Here is a 15,358-nt window from a genome sequence, read left to right as displayed (position 1 = left end):
TGTAGAAACAATTCAAAACACTATATTCCTCCTTCTTGATCACTTGGGTTTTGACAAATTTAGTTTCAATGATTGTTTCTCAAAGCCATCACCTCCTAGATTTGCAGTGTTCAACTAGTAATAATCACCATTCTGTTTCTTTAACGGTCTATTTTTAGTTGTTTGTGGAAGTAAGCTTACTGGTCCTCATCTCGTGGTGTGTGTGTGTGTGTGTGTGTGTGTGTGTGTGTATGTATGTATGTATGTTATGTATGTAAATATGGCTTGGTCTCCAGGACATTTTCTTAAAATTAAAATCTAAAATCACACAAACCCAGTGGTGGTTACAAAGAATAAGAAATCTACATGCCTGGGGAAACACCACCAAAGTCCCCAAGTCTAGGCACCAAAACCAGTGCTGTCCATTTTCTATCAGACTCTGCACATGTGACAGTAGTTATACAGTTGCATAGAACTAATTAAAAGAAAATACCAGTTTTCAATAAGGATGTACTTTCCCCCTAAATCTTTGGATGACACAGAGTCTCAAGTCCAGCAGATACCATCACTTTCTTTATGGACTGCCACCCAAAATAAACAGAAAAGTATCTTTCTTCATAGCAAATATTAATATAATTATACGCACCAAGTCAAATATCTCAAGCCTTGCAGAGCAGAGGTATCTAAGCCTATACCCTCTACCCCAGGTGCACTTCCGGTTCTGGACCCTTGAGGTGACGTTCACTGCTCATGTTTACCTTCACCTCTTCCACCCCCACCTTCACCTACTTCATTTCTCTTTCCTTTCCTAGCAAGAGCTGAAGTGTTACAGGATGTGTATGTGTGTGTGTGGGGGGGTGGGATTCCTTCTCCTGCACCGCCCTCCCCCAGGAGATGTCAGCCTAGCTCCCCTTTCCTTGCTAAATCGAGCTCCAAGAAGGACAGTTTCTGTTTGCTGGAACCTTGACGAAGCTTTGGTGGAGCTCCTGACCTCTGCAATTTAATGGCAATTGGGATCTTCCCCTCCCGCCAGAAGGCTCTCTTTGGCACTATCTGTGGCTGGCTTCTCTATGATCACGAGTCTGGGGATCACGCCCCCACTCTGGGAATTATGGTTTTTGCTTCTTTTTTTTTTTGTTTTGTTTTCCTTTAGGCCACAGTGGACAGTCGCTCTTGGTTTCTTTCATTGGTTCTTCTACATCTTTGAATTAAATACTGGGGAACTCGAGGTTCTAGCTTTGGGGCCTCTTCTTTTTGCAGTCTGTTGGTTTTCAGGCCAAAAGTTGAATTCTTTCCCTGGCTCTTTGCAGATGATGAATTCTATATGAATTATAGATTTACAATCATTTACATGTACACAAATATACATATTATATAGGAATATATGACTGTTCAGTAGGTTGCTAAATGTTACTATTCCATTAGGACCTCAATTTCAACATGTCCCTGAAATGGCTAGTTTCATCACAAACAATATTCTGTAACTCCCAACTGACATTAAAACCTTATTCCCCACCTCTCACACTAGAGAATATAGTCTTTTTATTATATATCATAAAATATAATAAATATAATAAATATAATATATATCTGTTGCAACTTTTGCTTGATGACAGATTCTGATAACGTAGCTCGTGGTGGCCTCAAACACAATTCTTCTGCAGCCTCTTTCTAAACATGATGGTTTATAGGCACGTGGCAACATAGTTGACATTATGACTGCCTTTCTAAATATTCCCCTTTCCCCAGATCATGAAATATTGATCCTTTTGATTGAACGAGTCTCCTTTCCTGCCTGAAGAGCTAGAACTAACTAAGAAAGCAGGTATCCCTTCATTTTAACAAAGTTCGAGTGAACCAGCTATCTTCCATACGTTCATCTCTTTAAAGATTCTACCCCCATATTATCAGCACTGCAGCCTTGAGGCAGAAGCTTCCAGAACATGAACCATCAGGTGGACGAACCTCATCTGAAACACAGCAGCCTCAGAGTCTACGCTTTATTCATTCTCGCCACAGCGACTTCTTTCCCACATTCAGAATCTGCGTAAGAAGCGCCATGTTGAATGAGGCTGCGTACCTCTCTCATGGCAAAGATGCTTCCCAATCTACACTGTTTTCAAAGTACTCTATAAAATGTCCAAGTCTGAGCAGCATCCTTCTAATCAAAGCCCCTCCGAGTTGCTTTATCACCCAGAGCACAAAGTCAATATTCCACGAAGCAGCTCTTTCCGTGTGCAGAGGCTACAGGCACCTTCTCAGTTCTCACAGGTTATGGGCACTAGATTACTTTTCTATTGCCAATAACTACTACAACCAAGGCAACTGATAGAAGGGGTCTATTTGGGTTTATGGTTCCAGAGGGATAAATGTCTACTATGGCTGAGCAGAGGTGTGATAGCTGGAGCTGGGAGCTGAAAGCTCACATCTTAAACCATGAGTAGGAAGCAGAGAGAGCAAGTGGGCAATGGCCCATGGCTTTGAAACGTCAAAGCCTGCCTCGCAGTGACATACTTCATTCAACAAGAGCATGCCTCATAAGCCTATACCATCACTAACTAGGGACCACATGTTTAAATATTTGAGCTTCTGGGAAACATTCTCATTCAAAACAGCACAGGAACCAAACAACTTGCTACTTTAGGAACAGTCCTTAGAGGTTCCATATGCTGTCTGAATCCTGGTTTCTATTGCTGCAATAAAACACCACGGTCAAAAGTAACTTGGGGCCTCCTCCCAGCTCCCTCTGCAGGCTTGTCTTTGTTTCTCATGTCCCTGCCTTTCACAAGCCTTCCCTAGTGTTTTCAGGTGTCCTGCTCCTGTACTAAGGCCATCCACCCAAAGGGGTCAGACTCTGGCCTCCAGGCAGGTCTGAGGATTCCTGCAAGGGAGTGTGGGCTTCTTTAGATTGTGACGCAAGGAATAGGTCCTCCTCTGGCACTGGGGAGATCCAGCCAGTTTCAGTCACAGCAAAGATTGGTCTAGGACACCAAGTGCCTCCAGGCTCCTTTTGAAGGAAGAGATGGGCAGGCGCCAATGCAGGAGTTCCTCCAACAACATGAAAGGCAACATGCCATCACCACAACCCAGACATCCTGAAACAACAAGAATTGAACATCCTACCCCAGAAGATATAGAATAAACCGACCTTAAACAGTACTTTATGAAAATAATAGAGGACCTTAAACAGGAGGTAAAAAACTGCCATAAAGAAATGGAGATGACAAACAAAAAGGTAGACGAAATAAATAAATCTCTCAAAGATACCCAAGAAAAACAAGAAAAAGCAATCAAACAGGTAAGGGAAACAGTACAAGACCTGATAAATGAAATGGAGGTAATGAAGAAAACACAAGTTGAGGGAAGACTGGAAATGGAAACTCTGAGTAAACGAACAGAAACTTCAGAGACAAGTATTTCCAACCGAATACAAGAGATGGAAGAAAGAATCTCGGACTCTGAAGATACTATAGAGGAAATAAATTCACAGATTAAAGAACTAAACAAATCTAACAAATTCTTAACACAAAACATCCAGGAAATCTGGGACACCATGAAAATACCAAACCTAAGAATAATTGGGGTAGAAGAAGGAGAAGAATTACAACTCAAAGGCCCAGAAAACATATTCAACAAAATTATAGAAGAAAACTTCCCCAACCTAAAGAAGGATGTTCCTATGAAAGTACAAGAAGCCTACAGAACATCAAATAGACTGGATCAAAAGAAAGCTTCCCCACACCATATAATAATCAAAACACAAAACATACAGAATAAAGAACAGATATTAAGAGCTGCAAAGGAAAAAGGTCAAGTAACATACAAAGGGAAACCTATCAGAATTACACCTGATTTCTCAATGGAAACCATGAAAGCCAGAAGAGCTTGGATAGATACTAAGGGAACATGGATGCAAGCCTAGACTACTATACCCAGCAAAGCTTGCATTCACCATTGATGGAGAAAACAAGATATTCCAGAACAAAAACAGATTTAAACAATACGTAGCCACAAATCCAGCCTTGCAGAAAGTAATAGAAGGAAAATCACAAACCAAGGAGTCCAACAACGCCCACAATAACTCAGGCATCTAGCGACCCTTCACCAGCACAACTAGAAGAAGGGAAACACACAAACTCTACTACAAAAAAAATAACCGGAGTTAACAACCACTGGTCATTAATATCACTTAATATCAATGGACTCAATTCACCTATAAAAAGGCACAGGCTAAGAGATTGGATACGAAAACAGGATCCAACATTATGCTGTTTACAAGAAACACACCTCAACCACAAAGACAGACACCTACTCAGAGTAAAGGGTTGGGAAAAGGTTTATCAAGCAAATGGACCTAAGAAACAAGCTGGTGTGGCCATACTAATTTCCAATAAAGTTGACTTCAAACTAAAATCAATCAGAAGAGATGGAAAGGGACACTTTATACTCATAACAGGAAAAATCCTTCAGAATGAAGTCTCAATCCTGAATATCTATGCCCCTAATATAAAAGCTCCCACTTATGTAAAAGAAACACTTCTAGAACTCAAGGCAGCCATCAAACCACACACATTAATAGTTGGAGACTTCAACACTCCTCTCTCACCAATAGACAGGTCAATCAGACAGAAACCTAACTGAGAATTGAAAGACTTAATGGAGGTAATGAACCAAATGGACTTAGCAGACATCTATAGAACACTCCACCCAAATAGGAAAGAATATACCTTCTTCTCTGCGGCTCATGGAACCTTTTCAAAAATTGACCATATACTTGGTAACAAAGCAAACTTCCACAGTTACAAAAAAATATTAGTAACCACCTGTGTCTTATCGGATCACCATGGATTAAAATTAGAAATCAACAACAATGCTACCCCCAGAAAGCCCACAAACTCATGGAAACTGAACATTCAACTACTGAACCACACCTGGGTCAAGGAAGAAATAAAGAAAGAAATTAAAGTCTTTCTTGAATTTAATGAAACCAAAGACACAACATACTCAAACCTATGGGACACAATGAAAGCAGTGCTAAGAGGAAAGTTCATAGCACTAAGTGCCCACTTAAAGAAAACGGAGAAAGCACTCATTGGTGACCTAACAGCACACCTGAAAGCTCTGGAAAAAAAGAAGCAGACTCACCTAGGAGAAGTAGAAGACTGGAAATTATCAAACTGAGGGCAGAAATCAACAAAATAGAAACACAGAAAACAATCCAAAGAATCAATGAAACAAAAAGCTGGTTCTTGGAGAAAGTCAACAAGATTGACAAACCCTTAGCCAAACTAATCAAACGGCAGAGAGAGAACACGCAAATTAATAAGATCAGAAATGAAAAGGGGGACATAACCACAGACACAGAGGAAATTCAGAGAATCATTAGATCTTACTACAAAAGCCTGTATGCCACAAAATTGGAAAATGTAAAAGAAATGGACAGTTTTTTAGATAAATACCATATACCAAAGTTAAACCAGGACCAGGTAAATGCTCTAAATAGTCCTGCCAGTCGCGAAGAATTAGAAACTATTATCAGAAACCTCCCTACCAAAAAGAGCCCAGGACCAGATGGTTTCAATGCGGAATTCTACCAGAACTTCCAAGAAGACCTAATACCTATACTCCTTAAGGTATTTCATAATATAGAAACACAAGAGTCACTGCCAAATTCCTTTTATGAAGCTACAGTTACCCTGATACCTAAACCACACAAAGACTCAACCAAGAAAGAGAATTACAGGCCAATCTCACTCATGAACATTGACGTAAAAATTCTCAATAAAATACTGGCAAACCGAATCCAAGAACACATTAGAAAAATTATCCACTACGATCAAGTAGGCTTCATCCCAGAGATGCAGGGCTGGTTCAACATATGAAAATCTATCAATGTAATCCATCATATAAATAAAATGAAGGAAAAAACCATATGGTCATCTCATTAGATGCTGAAAAAGCATTTGACAAAATTCAGCACCCTTTTATGATAAAGGTCCTGGAGAGATTAGGGATACAAGGGTCATTCCTAAATATAATAAAAGCTATTTACAGCAAGCCGACAGCTAACATCAAATTAAATGGAGAGAAACTCAAAGCTATCCCACTAAATTCAGGAACACGACAAGGCTGTCCACTCTCTCCTTATCTCTTCAATATAGTGCTTGAAGTTTTAGCAATAGAAAAGACAACATAAGGGAATCAAGGGGATTCGATTTGGAAAGGAAGAAGTTAAACTTTCATTATTTGCAGATGATATGATAGTGTACATAAGCGACCCCAAAAACTCCACCAAAGAACTCCTACAGTTGATAAACTCCTTCAGTAATGTGGCAGGCTACAAGATCAACTCCAAAAAATCAGTCGCCCTCCTATACACAAAGGATAAGGAAGCAGAGAGGGAAATCAGAGAAGTATCACTTTTCACAATAGCCACATACAGCATAAGATATCTGGGAGTAACTCTAACCAAGGAAGTGAAGGATTTATTTGACAAGAACTTTAAGTCTTTGAAGAAAGAAATTGAAGAGGATACCAGAAAATGGAAGGATCTCCCCTGCTCATGGATTGGGAGGATCAACATAGTAAAAATGGCAATTCAACTAAAAGCAATCTATAGATTCAATGCAATCCCAATCAAGGTCCCATTAAAATTCTTCACAGAGATTGAGAGGACAATAATCAACTTTATATGGAAAAACAAGAAACCCAGGATAGCCAAAAAAAATCTTATACAATAAAGGTACTTCTGGAGGCATTACCATCCCTGACTTCAAACTCTATTACAGAGCTACAGTATTGAAAACAGCTTGGTATTGGCATAAAAACAGAGAAGTTGACCAATGGAATCGTATAGTAGACTCGGATCTTAAACCACAAACCTATGAACACCTGATTTTTGATAAAGGAGCCAAAAGTACAAAATGGAAGAAAGAGGGCATCTTCAACAAATGGTGCTGGCATAACTGGATGTCAACCTGTAGAAGAATGAAAGTAGATACATATCTATCACCATGCACAAAACTCAAGTCCAAATGGATTAAAGACCTCAATATTAATCTGAACACATTGAGCTGGATAGAGGAGAAAGTGGGAAGTACTCTACAACAAATGGGCACAGGGAACCGTTTCCTACGCATAACCCCAGCTGCACAGACATTAAGGGCAACATTGAATAAATGGGACCTCCTGAAATTGAGCAGCTTCTGTAAAGCAAAGGACATTGTCACTAAGACACAAAGGCAGCCTACTGACTCGGAAAAGATCTTCACCAACCCCGCAACTGACAAAGGTCTGATCTCTAAAATATATAAGGAACTCAAGAGACTAGACGGTAAAATGCCAATTAACCCAATTAAAAAATGGGGCGCTGAACTGAACAGAGAATTCTCAACAGAAGAAGTTCAAATGGCCAAAAGACACTTAAGGTCATGCTCAACCTCCCTAGCTATCAGGGAAATGCAAATCAAAACAACTTTGAGATATCATCTTACACCTGTCACATTGGCTAAAATCCAAAATACCAATAATAACCTTTGCTGGAGAGGTTGTGGGGTAAGGGGTACACTCATCCATTGCTGGTGGAAATGCACACTTGTGCAACCACTTTGGAAAGCAGTGTGGAGGTTTCTCAGGAAATTCGGGATCAACCTACCCCAGGACCCAGCAATTCCACTATTGGGAATCTACCCAAGAGATGCCCAATCATACTACAAAAGCATATGCTCATCTATGTTCATAGCAGCATTATTTGTAATAGCCAGATCCTGGAAACAACCTAGATGCCCTTCAGTGGAAGAATGGATGAAGAAACTGTGGAATATATACATGCTAGAATACTACTCAGCGGTAAAAAAACAATGACAACTTGGGGAAGAACGGGTTGATTTCAATGTACAGTTCCCCATCAGTCTATCATAGAAGGAAGTCAGTGCAGGAACTCACACAGGGCAGGGACCTGAAAGTGGAAGCTGATGCAGAAGCCATGGAGGGGTGCTGCTTATTGGCTTGTTCCTCATGACTTGCTCTGCCTGCTTTCTTACAGCATCCAGGATCACCAGTCCCGGGGTGGCACAAACCACAGAGAGCTGGGCCCTCTCACATCCATCACTGAGCAAATAAATGTACCACAGGCTTGCCCACGGGCCAATCTGGTGGAGGCATTTTTTTCAATTGGGGCTCCCCCTCTTCCAAAATAACTCTAGCTGGTGTCAAATGCATATAACACTAGCCACGACATGTTTTCCTTCACTGTTTTGTCTGTCTTGGACTTTTAAACCTATGTTTGGATGACATTTGCCCCACTCTTTATGAAATGGTCTCTCCTTTCCTGCTTTTGTCCTTCCCGGCCACCATCTATTCTGTGCTGACATTGGCTTCGCATATTTTGTTGTCCCAACACTTACTGTATTAAAATCCTATTACATGTGTACAGGTTTATTTGTCTAACTAGGCTGGGAGCTTCTAGAGGTCAAGAACTACATTCACTTTTGCTTTCTAACACTTGGTACAAGAGTCAGCATTTATTATTCATTGGGTGAAGATGTAGTCGCTAAATAAGAAATAGAATCAATAAGTCACATCTTGACTTAATTCAATTTGCAGTTTCTGTGTGACTCAAAATAATAATATTTAAAGTCAAGGTAACAGTCATCAGGCATTCTTAATTGCTCCTTTTGCAAGTGTATATGCATTTGCATCTCTTTCAATAAGTATTCAAATGCTTATTACGTTTATTTTTATGTACAGACTACTCATCAGCAAAACCATCTCAAGTCAACCAAAGCATTTAAGAAAATCACAGTATAGTAAAACTAGCTCATCCAGACTCGTCACCAAATAATGTAGAAGATTTTCACATAGAATATTGCATGTCTGTGATATTAATAAACAGATTTACTATGCCTTGTCTTGAGATTATTCTTTCAATAGCACACAAAAAAGTAGCTGGTTGCTCTTCAAACACTTGACTACACTCAAAATGGCAAATAAACCGAGCTTCTATGACGCTAACATTTATTTTTTCTATTTCAGTGATAATTATACCCATAAACCTGATTCAGCATTCACTACCACTGAATTCATTAATTAAAACAATTTCACTGCTACCACTGGGATTTCTCAAGGATATCAAAAACACATTCAAAAATCAAAATAGCATACATCATCAGTTTTAATATGTGCTTAGTATGCTTTGCTTTGATTTTTAACTCTGCCACCACAAGAAGGCTCCGAATTTAAAGACAAGGAGTTAATCTCCTATACAATTTCTTTTTAATGAAACCATGTAGAATATAAAATGAGTTTAATAAAAATGGCAAGATCTATATAATAACTCACAATACAGTTTCCTGAAAATCTCTATTGCATGGGAAAATATAAGCATATGCAAATATTTAAGTAATAGCTATTATAATATGTCTTTATAATTCCGTGTGTGTGTGTGTGTGTGTGTCTGTGTGTGTGTGTGTTGTGTGTCTGTGTGGGTGTTGGAGATTTACCTGCCTCTGCCTCTCCAGTACTGGGGTTAAAGGTGTATGCCACCACACCTGGCATATTTTTTAAATCTTACTTGATTCATTACTTCTCTTCCCAAGAGTGACTTAAACCCTCCCATGAAGTGAGAGCATTAGTTCTTAAATGAAAATGATAGCTTTTAGCCAGAGCTTGGCAAGTTGCAGTTGAAATTATAAATGCAGACACACCCAGAATAGTCAATTATTTCATGCACTGGAAACAATTGGAGTCTATCTGGCAAAGCAGCACCGTAACTCTGAGCTTGATTTAGTGAGCACCCCAGCATCCTCTGTTAGCTGTTTGTGACATTCTAGAGCACTGACATAAAACGGGAAATAGAATTTGCAACGGTAGAGCCTGCCAGCATTGACCACTGCACTGCAGATCAGAGCTCCTGATGGAATTTGCATTCAAGCTATAACTTCGTATGTGTAACAGGATCTCATACAATTAAAATAACACGGAAAATAGCGTTTATTTCACACAGCAAGGGAATTCCATCTCAATCCTCCCAACCAATTTCCTCTCCAAAGGATGCTGGTGAGAAAAGATGGAGGAATGGAATCAGTCTAGTCAAGAAAACCTGCATCTGCCTTAGAATTAATTTCAGAAAATTCAAATACTATTCCCTGTGTGTCAAGAGCATCCCTGTCACTCATGGCATCACAGGTTGGTGACAGCACAGCCTCCTGCAAGGCCACTAGTAGTTTCTCCCAAACTCCTCTAAAATGAAATTGGCCCAAAACAGTAATTTAAATTGCAAAGCAGCTCAAATTCTCTACTGAGAGATGATATAAGCAGTATCATAATAATGGCTTATTAAATAGGTTTAAGGGACATACCTATTTTTCAACTTAAAGTACAGTAACTCAACTTTTAGATGTTCTCTTTCCATACAGAAAGTTGACTTTTAAAATTCCCATTTCAAAGGATAACTGGTTCCCCGAAATGTATTTTTTAGCTGTGCAAAGCAAGTATCTTCCACGTAACAAAGACCCTGCTTTAAAGTTACGCTCTCATTGTGAGTCCAATTAGCCCTTAATACTTTGGTATCACACATAATTAGTGTGGCTTTAGCAGGGTCCTGCAATGGGTGCATTGCTAAGACGCCAGGTGAGAAATGGAGTCTTATGGGAATGATTTATTTTATTGTGTGAACCAGGGAGCATCAGTTAAATGGTCTTTTAATTGACTGGCTGTCTAAGGAACATGCCTTTGAGGGAAACACTACTTTTGAAATTTCCTTTGGCCAGGAGGGGAAGGAGCAGGCTGAAGCCTTTGAAGTCTATAGCCATCAGACTAATTATCAGCGCCATTCAATGCACGTTCATTTAATTACAGTAAATTGAAAAGGATGTGGGGTTTTGAAAGAAAATAAGAAAGTCAGTAAATGGTGACAGAAATTGCAGACTCTGAGAATCATCAGAAGAGACACCAAGTCTTGTCTTTCCTCTTCTTACAAGACCCTATACACACCTGACTATGGCCTAAAGCGGGAGAAGAAGGGAGAGGTGGATTGGAAGCAGGGATAACAGGGAGGAGCATTTGCTGTGGACCAAAGCTAGGCAGATACTTGATACTGTTCATTTGATTTAATTCACATCATCACTCAAAGATATGGTTTTCCATCTTTGTAAATAAAAACAACAGCACACACTCACTTATCGCCAAGTCCTGACAACAATATAAATCCATTTAAGCCCAACATTGTCTTATCCCAATGAGCTATGCATGGCTCGCTGTTAACTTCAGTTTTACCCAGGTAGACACCTTAATACAAAAAGGTTAAGTGACTTGCCCCAGGTCCCAGAACTGGGAGACCCAGGGGCCAATAAGAAACCTTCTGGGAGGACTCTCTAAGTCTTGAGTTGTGGTGACAGAGAAAGTAAGGCCACTTCCTCGTGGGCAGCCTGACACTGAGCATCATCCTTTGGTTAAACTTCAATTAAACATCACACTTCCCAGGAACACTAAGAGATTGACAGGACAAGAAAAAGTGAGATTAGGACCCCCCCCCCCAAGAAACAGCTGGCAGTTTAGCTGACTAAGTAGCAGGCATGGTATAAAGTGTTGGCAGGAGGAGCAACGCAGACAACAGTGGTCAAGGATGGGGGGCAGATGTGAAGAGGATCTGAACCCTGAAAGCTGAGGTCTTCACTCCGGCAGCTTCTGCCACACCGCACTGTTAACCAATTAAGATTAAATGCAAGGCCTGCTGCTAACGCTGGGAAGTGATGTACCTGAGAACATTTTTAAGCCAAAAAGATGGATGTTTTGAAAACACCACAAAGTCCTTTGTTCCTGACATTTAGATTGGCATCCAGAATCAAGATTAGATTAGTGGGAATTAGGTCAGGGGTCTTTCAACCACACATCAGAGGGAGTAAAGAAGCCGAAAGCAATCCAAAACCACGGGTAATTTTACCTTTGATTCGGGTACCCATTGCATATTGTATTCATTTCGTAACCTTTCAAGGGCTTTCATGTTGGAGTGGCTGGTAATGGTGGGGGGGAGACCACAGATCACCACCATCCAGTGCGTGCCGGTTTGCCAGGCAGCTGACATACAATAAGGATTGCTACCACACACCCCAGTTCTATCAAGAAAGGCCTTCTCCCATATCCCAAGCTTGGAATTTCATGGGAAGCATTATAGACTGATTTTTCTCTCCCCTCCAATCCTCTGGAACGGCAAATTCTCGTGACTGATGAAAAGTTAGTTTAGAAAAAGAAAAGAAAAAACAACAACAACACATTCTCCCTTGCTCTGAATCTGTGATCTCTTCCAACAGTGAGCCGTGGGGTGCGGTCCTATGGTCTTTACTCACATGGGATGCTCCAGCCATCCAAAGCGCATCAGCCTCGCAGTGGCTTCAGCACCTCTTAACGTGCACTGGCGGCCTCTTCGTCAACAAATAAATGAAATCTGCTTCCCTTTAGTGACTTGACTTTTCTTTGGAGTTATGCTAGAATGACAGGCACTCTGCTTGGATAGCTGTACAAACATCTTTTCCTAGGGAAATCAGCCTCATTCACAACCTTCCCAATGATGAAAATGGGCAGCGGGAACTCCCACATTAAACTCAATGAAAACGCAGCCATATCTTGGTCGCTTATGGTGTCATTATGACAAATTATTTTACTTAAGTCTTCCGTGTTCTCCTCTTTATATTGTAAAATATCACACACACACACACGCACACAACGCACGCATACACACACACACACACACACACACACACACACACACACGTACACACATGCCTGCGCGTGCATGGGCTCATTAAGGAGTTTGCCCGATATCTAAAGCCAGTACAAGATGAATAAAATTGGATAATGAATAACAGAGGAATCAATGAAATGTAAGTGGAAGATCAATACTCTGTCAAAGTTAGAGTAAATTAAAACAACCAAGGAGAGCAGAATTGAGATGTTTTTAAAATTTTATGTTAGAAATATTTGACTAAAGGTAGTAGTGAAAGCAAAAAATACAGTTCTGAGGATATTGATTATAAGGGTTTGTAGAGGACTCGTCTAGGGCAGGAGAGAGAGCCCTGTGACTATGAGCACCACCTGCTCTTCCAGAGGATCCAGGTTTGATCCCCAGCACCCACAGAGGAACTCACGACCACCGGCCACTCCAGTTCTAGGGAATCCGATGATGCCTTCTTCTGTCCTCTACAGGTTCCAAGCACACATGCAGCTCACAGACATACATGTATGCAAAGCATCCATACACATGAAATAAATAAAAAAATTTTAGACGACCTGTATATAATTACAAATTTTAATTCTTACCTTAAAGTAGCCAAGGAGGGAAAAAAGGCATATTTTTTTATATCAGGGCAAAAAAAAAGTTTTCACCACCCTTATTTGATTTCACAACCCATAACTCTAAAGGCTGCTACATACCTCAGATAATGGCTCTTCCTCAGAAGTAAATGTAATCAGTTAATGACTTTTTGCTCCTTCTGAGTAATCATTTAAATTTCAGAACAAACAAATGAACCCGAAATATTCTTTTGGATGCTCAAATGAAAGACACAAAACAGCCAGGTTTCAGGCTGATAACCTCAATCAGTTCACTTCCTCTTGTTTCCTTCCTCCAAGGGACCTCATCGAGGATTCTCAGACCACCAAAATGTTGTTTAAAAAACAATCTCAACCAGATCTTTAGGAAAGAGTAAGCCCAACTTGAAGTCGCCACTGGTTAACTTAAAAAATATTGCTTTTGACACTTTCTTCTGTGCTCTTAGCTGACCTGTTTACCTTCAGCAAATGCTGCCAAATGTCCAGAGTTCCACGGTAAGGCTCTGGCTGTCATTTCCTAACTGCCATGGTGGGGAGGGGGGTGGGGATGAAGGTATGGCTTTCCTTCACTTTCCTTCTTTCTGTGAGCAGGCCATTCCCTTCTAATTAATAAGAAATCTGCCATGATACGTAACTAAAAATAATAAAATTAATACATAATTAGCTAATGGAAAATAAATTTGTGTTATAAAGATTTGGAGTAAAAAAGGTAAGTCGAATCCATGTAAAACATTAAGATCGAGACATGGATGGTTTATGGTTCAGATAACAAGAATAAAATGTAGCATCTGCATGCATTGTCTTTTATGTAATATTTTGTCGTGTAATTATGAAAGTAAGGAGGTCAGATGCAGCACCTGAGCATACGTCTGAAGTTGCTCAAGGAGTCTCATGGGAAGTGCATGAAGCAATATTCATTTCAAATTATAAGTATTTAAGGTTAGTGACTTCTTTATCCGCTGTGAAAACTGATATAAACACAGAGGGTGCTGAGGTGAACGCACGGTCTGAGGGAAATGTCGGCTGCATGGTTCTAACACTCATTTCGTGAGACAGAATCTTCCTTGTTTCCTATTGATGGTGTTGGAATAAAGCGGGATACCATTGAGGACTCATACTTCCATCAGGAGGATACCGAGCGGCTGTTGGGAATTTATCTTCACTTGGATTAACGCATTAGAGGATTCTACATAAAATAAATTGTTTCCAATGATTTAAATGAAACTTCTCCACCCCATGAATAGCAAGGCAATGCCTAGGCAGCAGGAGGGGCACCGAGGCATGCTATATTTTAGCTGAAACTGGAAACAAAGTACAGATCTGCGCTCCTGTTACATACCAAAGCTGACAAAGATGCTCCATAAATAATAAAGGTGAAACATTATTAATAAACAATCATCTTCCTTTTCACACATCCTGCAATTCTTCTGGTTTAATTTTCTCTTTGCTGTTTGATGTATAGGATAGACACTGGATTAACAACAGACTGAAGGAGAAGCACACGCTTAAAATTAAAAGCTGGAGAGATTTCTTTTTTAATTGTCTCTGTGTTGGTGCCGTTCTTCCAATTCTTCTTAGCAGTACTGAGTTACTAAAATATTAAGTTTTCATCTCAATTTATTATTGCATACAGTTCTTTATATTATTACTCCACACCGGCAGTAGGACGTAAGTAACAGTAATTTATAATGACATTTTTTAGACCAGGCGAAGCTGCTGTTTAGACATCCTTAAATCCAATTTTTTTGGATGTGGACTTAATTGCACAGTAATCCAGTTCCCAAAGACATCAAAGGCCACATTCCCACCCTTTACCAAGATTTCAATTGCTCTCATAAGCTAGGAAGTTTAAAGCATGATCAAATTTGCTCTTCAATCAGTTGAGCCCTGTTAATAAACTACTCTGTGTTCCCACTCACCCATTCTAAGATCCTGCGACTTCTTTGAGTTACCTTCAAGAGGAATCTGCTAAGACATCTTTGATTGCAAGCTCACTCCAGGGAAAGCTTTACCAACATGGTTTTCCTAGTCCACAAAGCTAACAGGTGACATG

General features: G+C 40.0%; 1 protein-coding gene across 1 annotated transcript in view; it reads right to left on the bottom strand.

Moving 5' to 3' along the window:
• Window positions 1–10,064: 10,064 nt before the first annotated feature.
• LOC121677165 (teneurin-3-like) overlaps window positions 10,065–15,358 on the bottom strand; it is a 30,538-nt gene continuing 25,244 nt past the window's right edge. Inside the window, exons 3-4 of the mRNA XM_042054918.1 lie at window positions 11,157–11,169; window positions 10,065–10,218 (exon numbers count right to left, since the gene is read on the bottom strand). Of these exons, the coding sequence (XP_041910852.1) occupies window positions 10,065–10,218; window positions 11,157–11,169 (167 nt within the window). The remainder of the gene's footprint in view (window positions 10,219–11,156; window positions 11,170–15,358) is intronic.

Source organism: Arvicola amphibius, chromosome 4 (genome assembly GCF_903992535.2).
Source record: "Arvicola amphibius chromosome 4, mArvAmp1.2, whole genome shotgun sequence".
NCBI classification, from domain to species: Eukaryota; Metazoa; Chordata; class Mammalia; order Rodentia; family Cricetidae; genus Arvicola; species Arvicola amphibius.
Note: the sequence above shows the minus strand (reverse complement) of the source record. Positions and strands in the feature narration are given on the sequence as shown.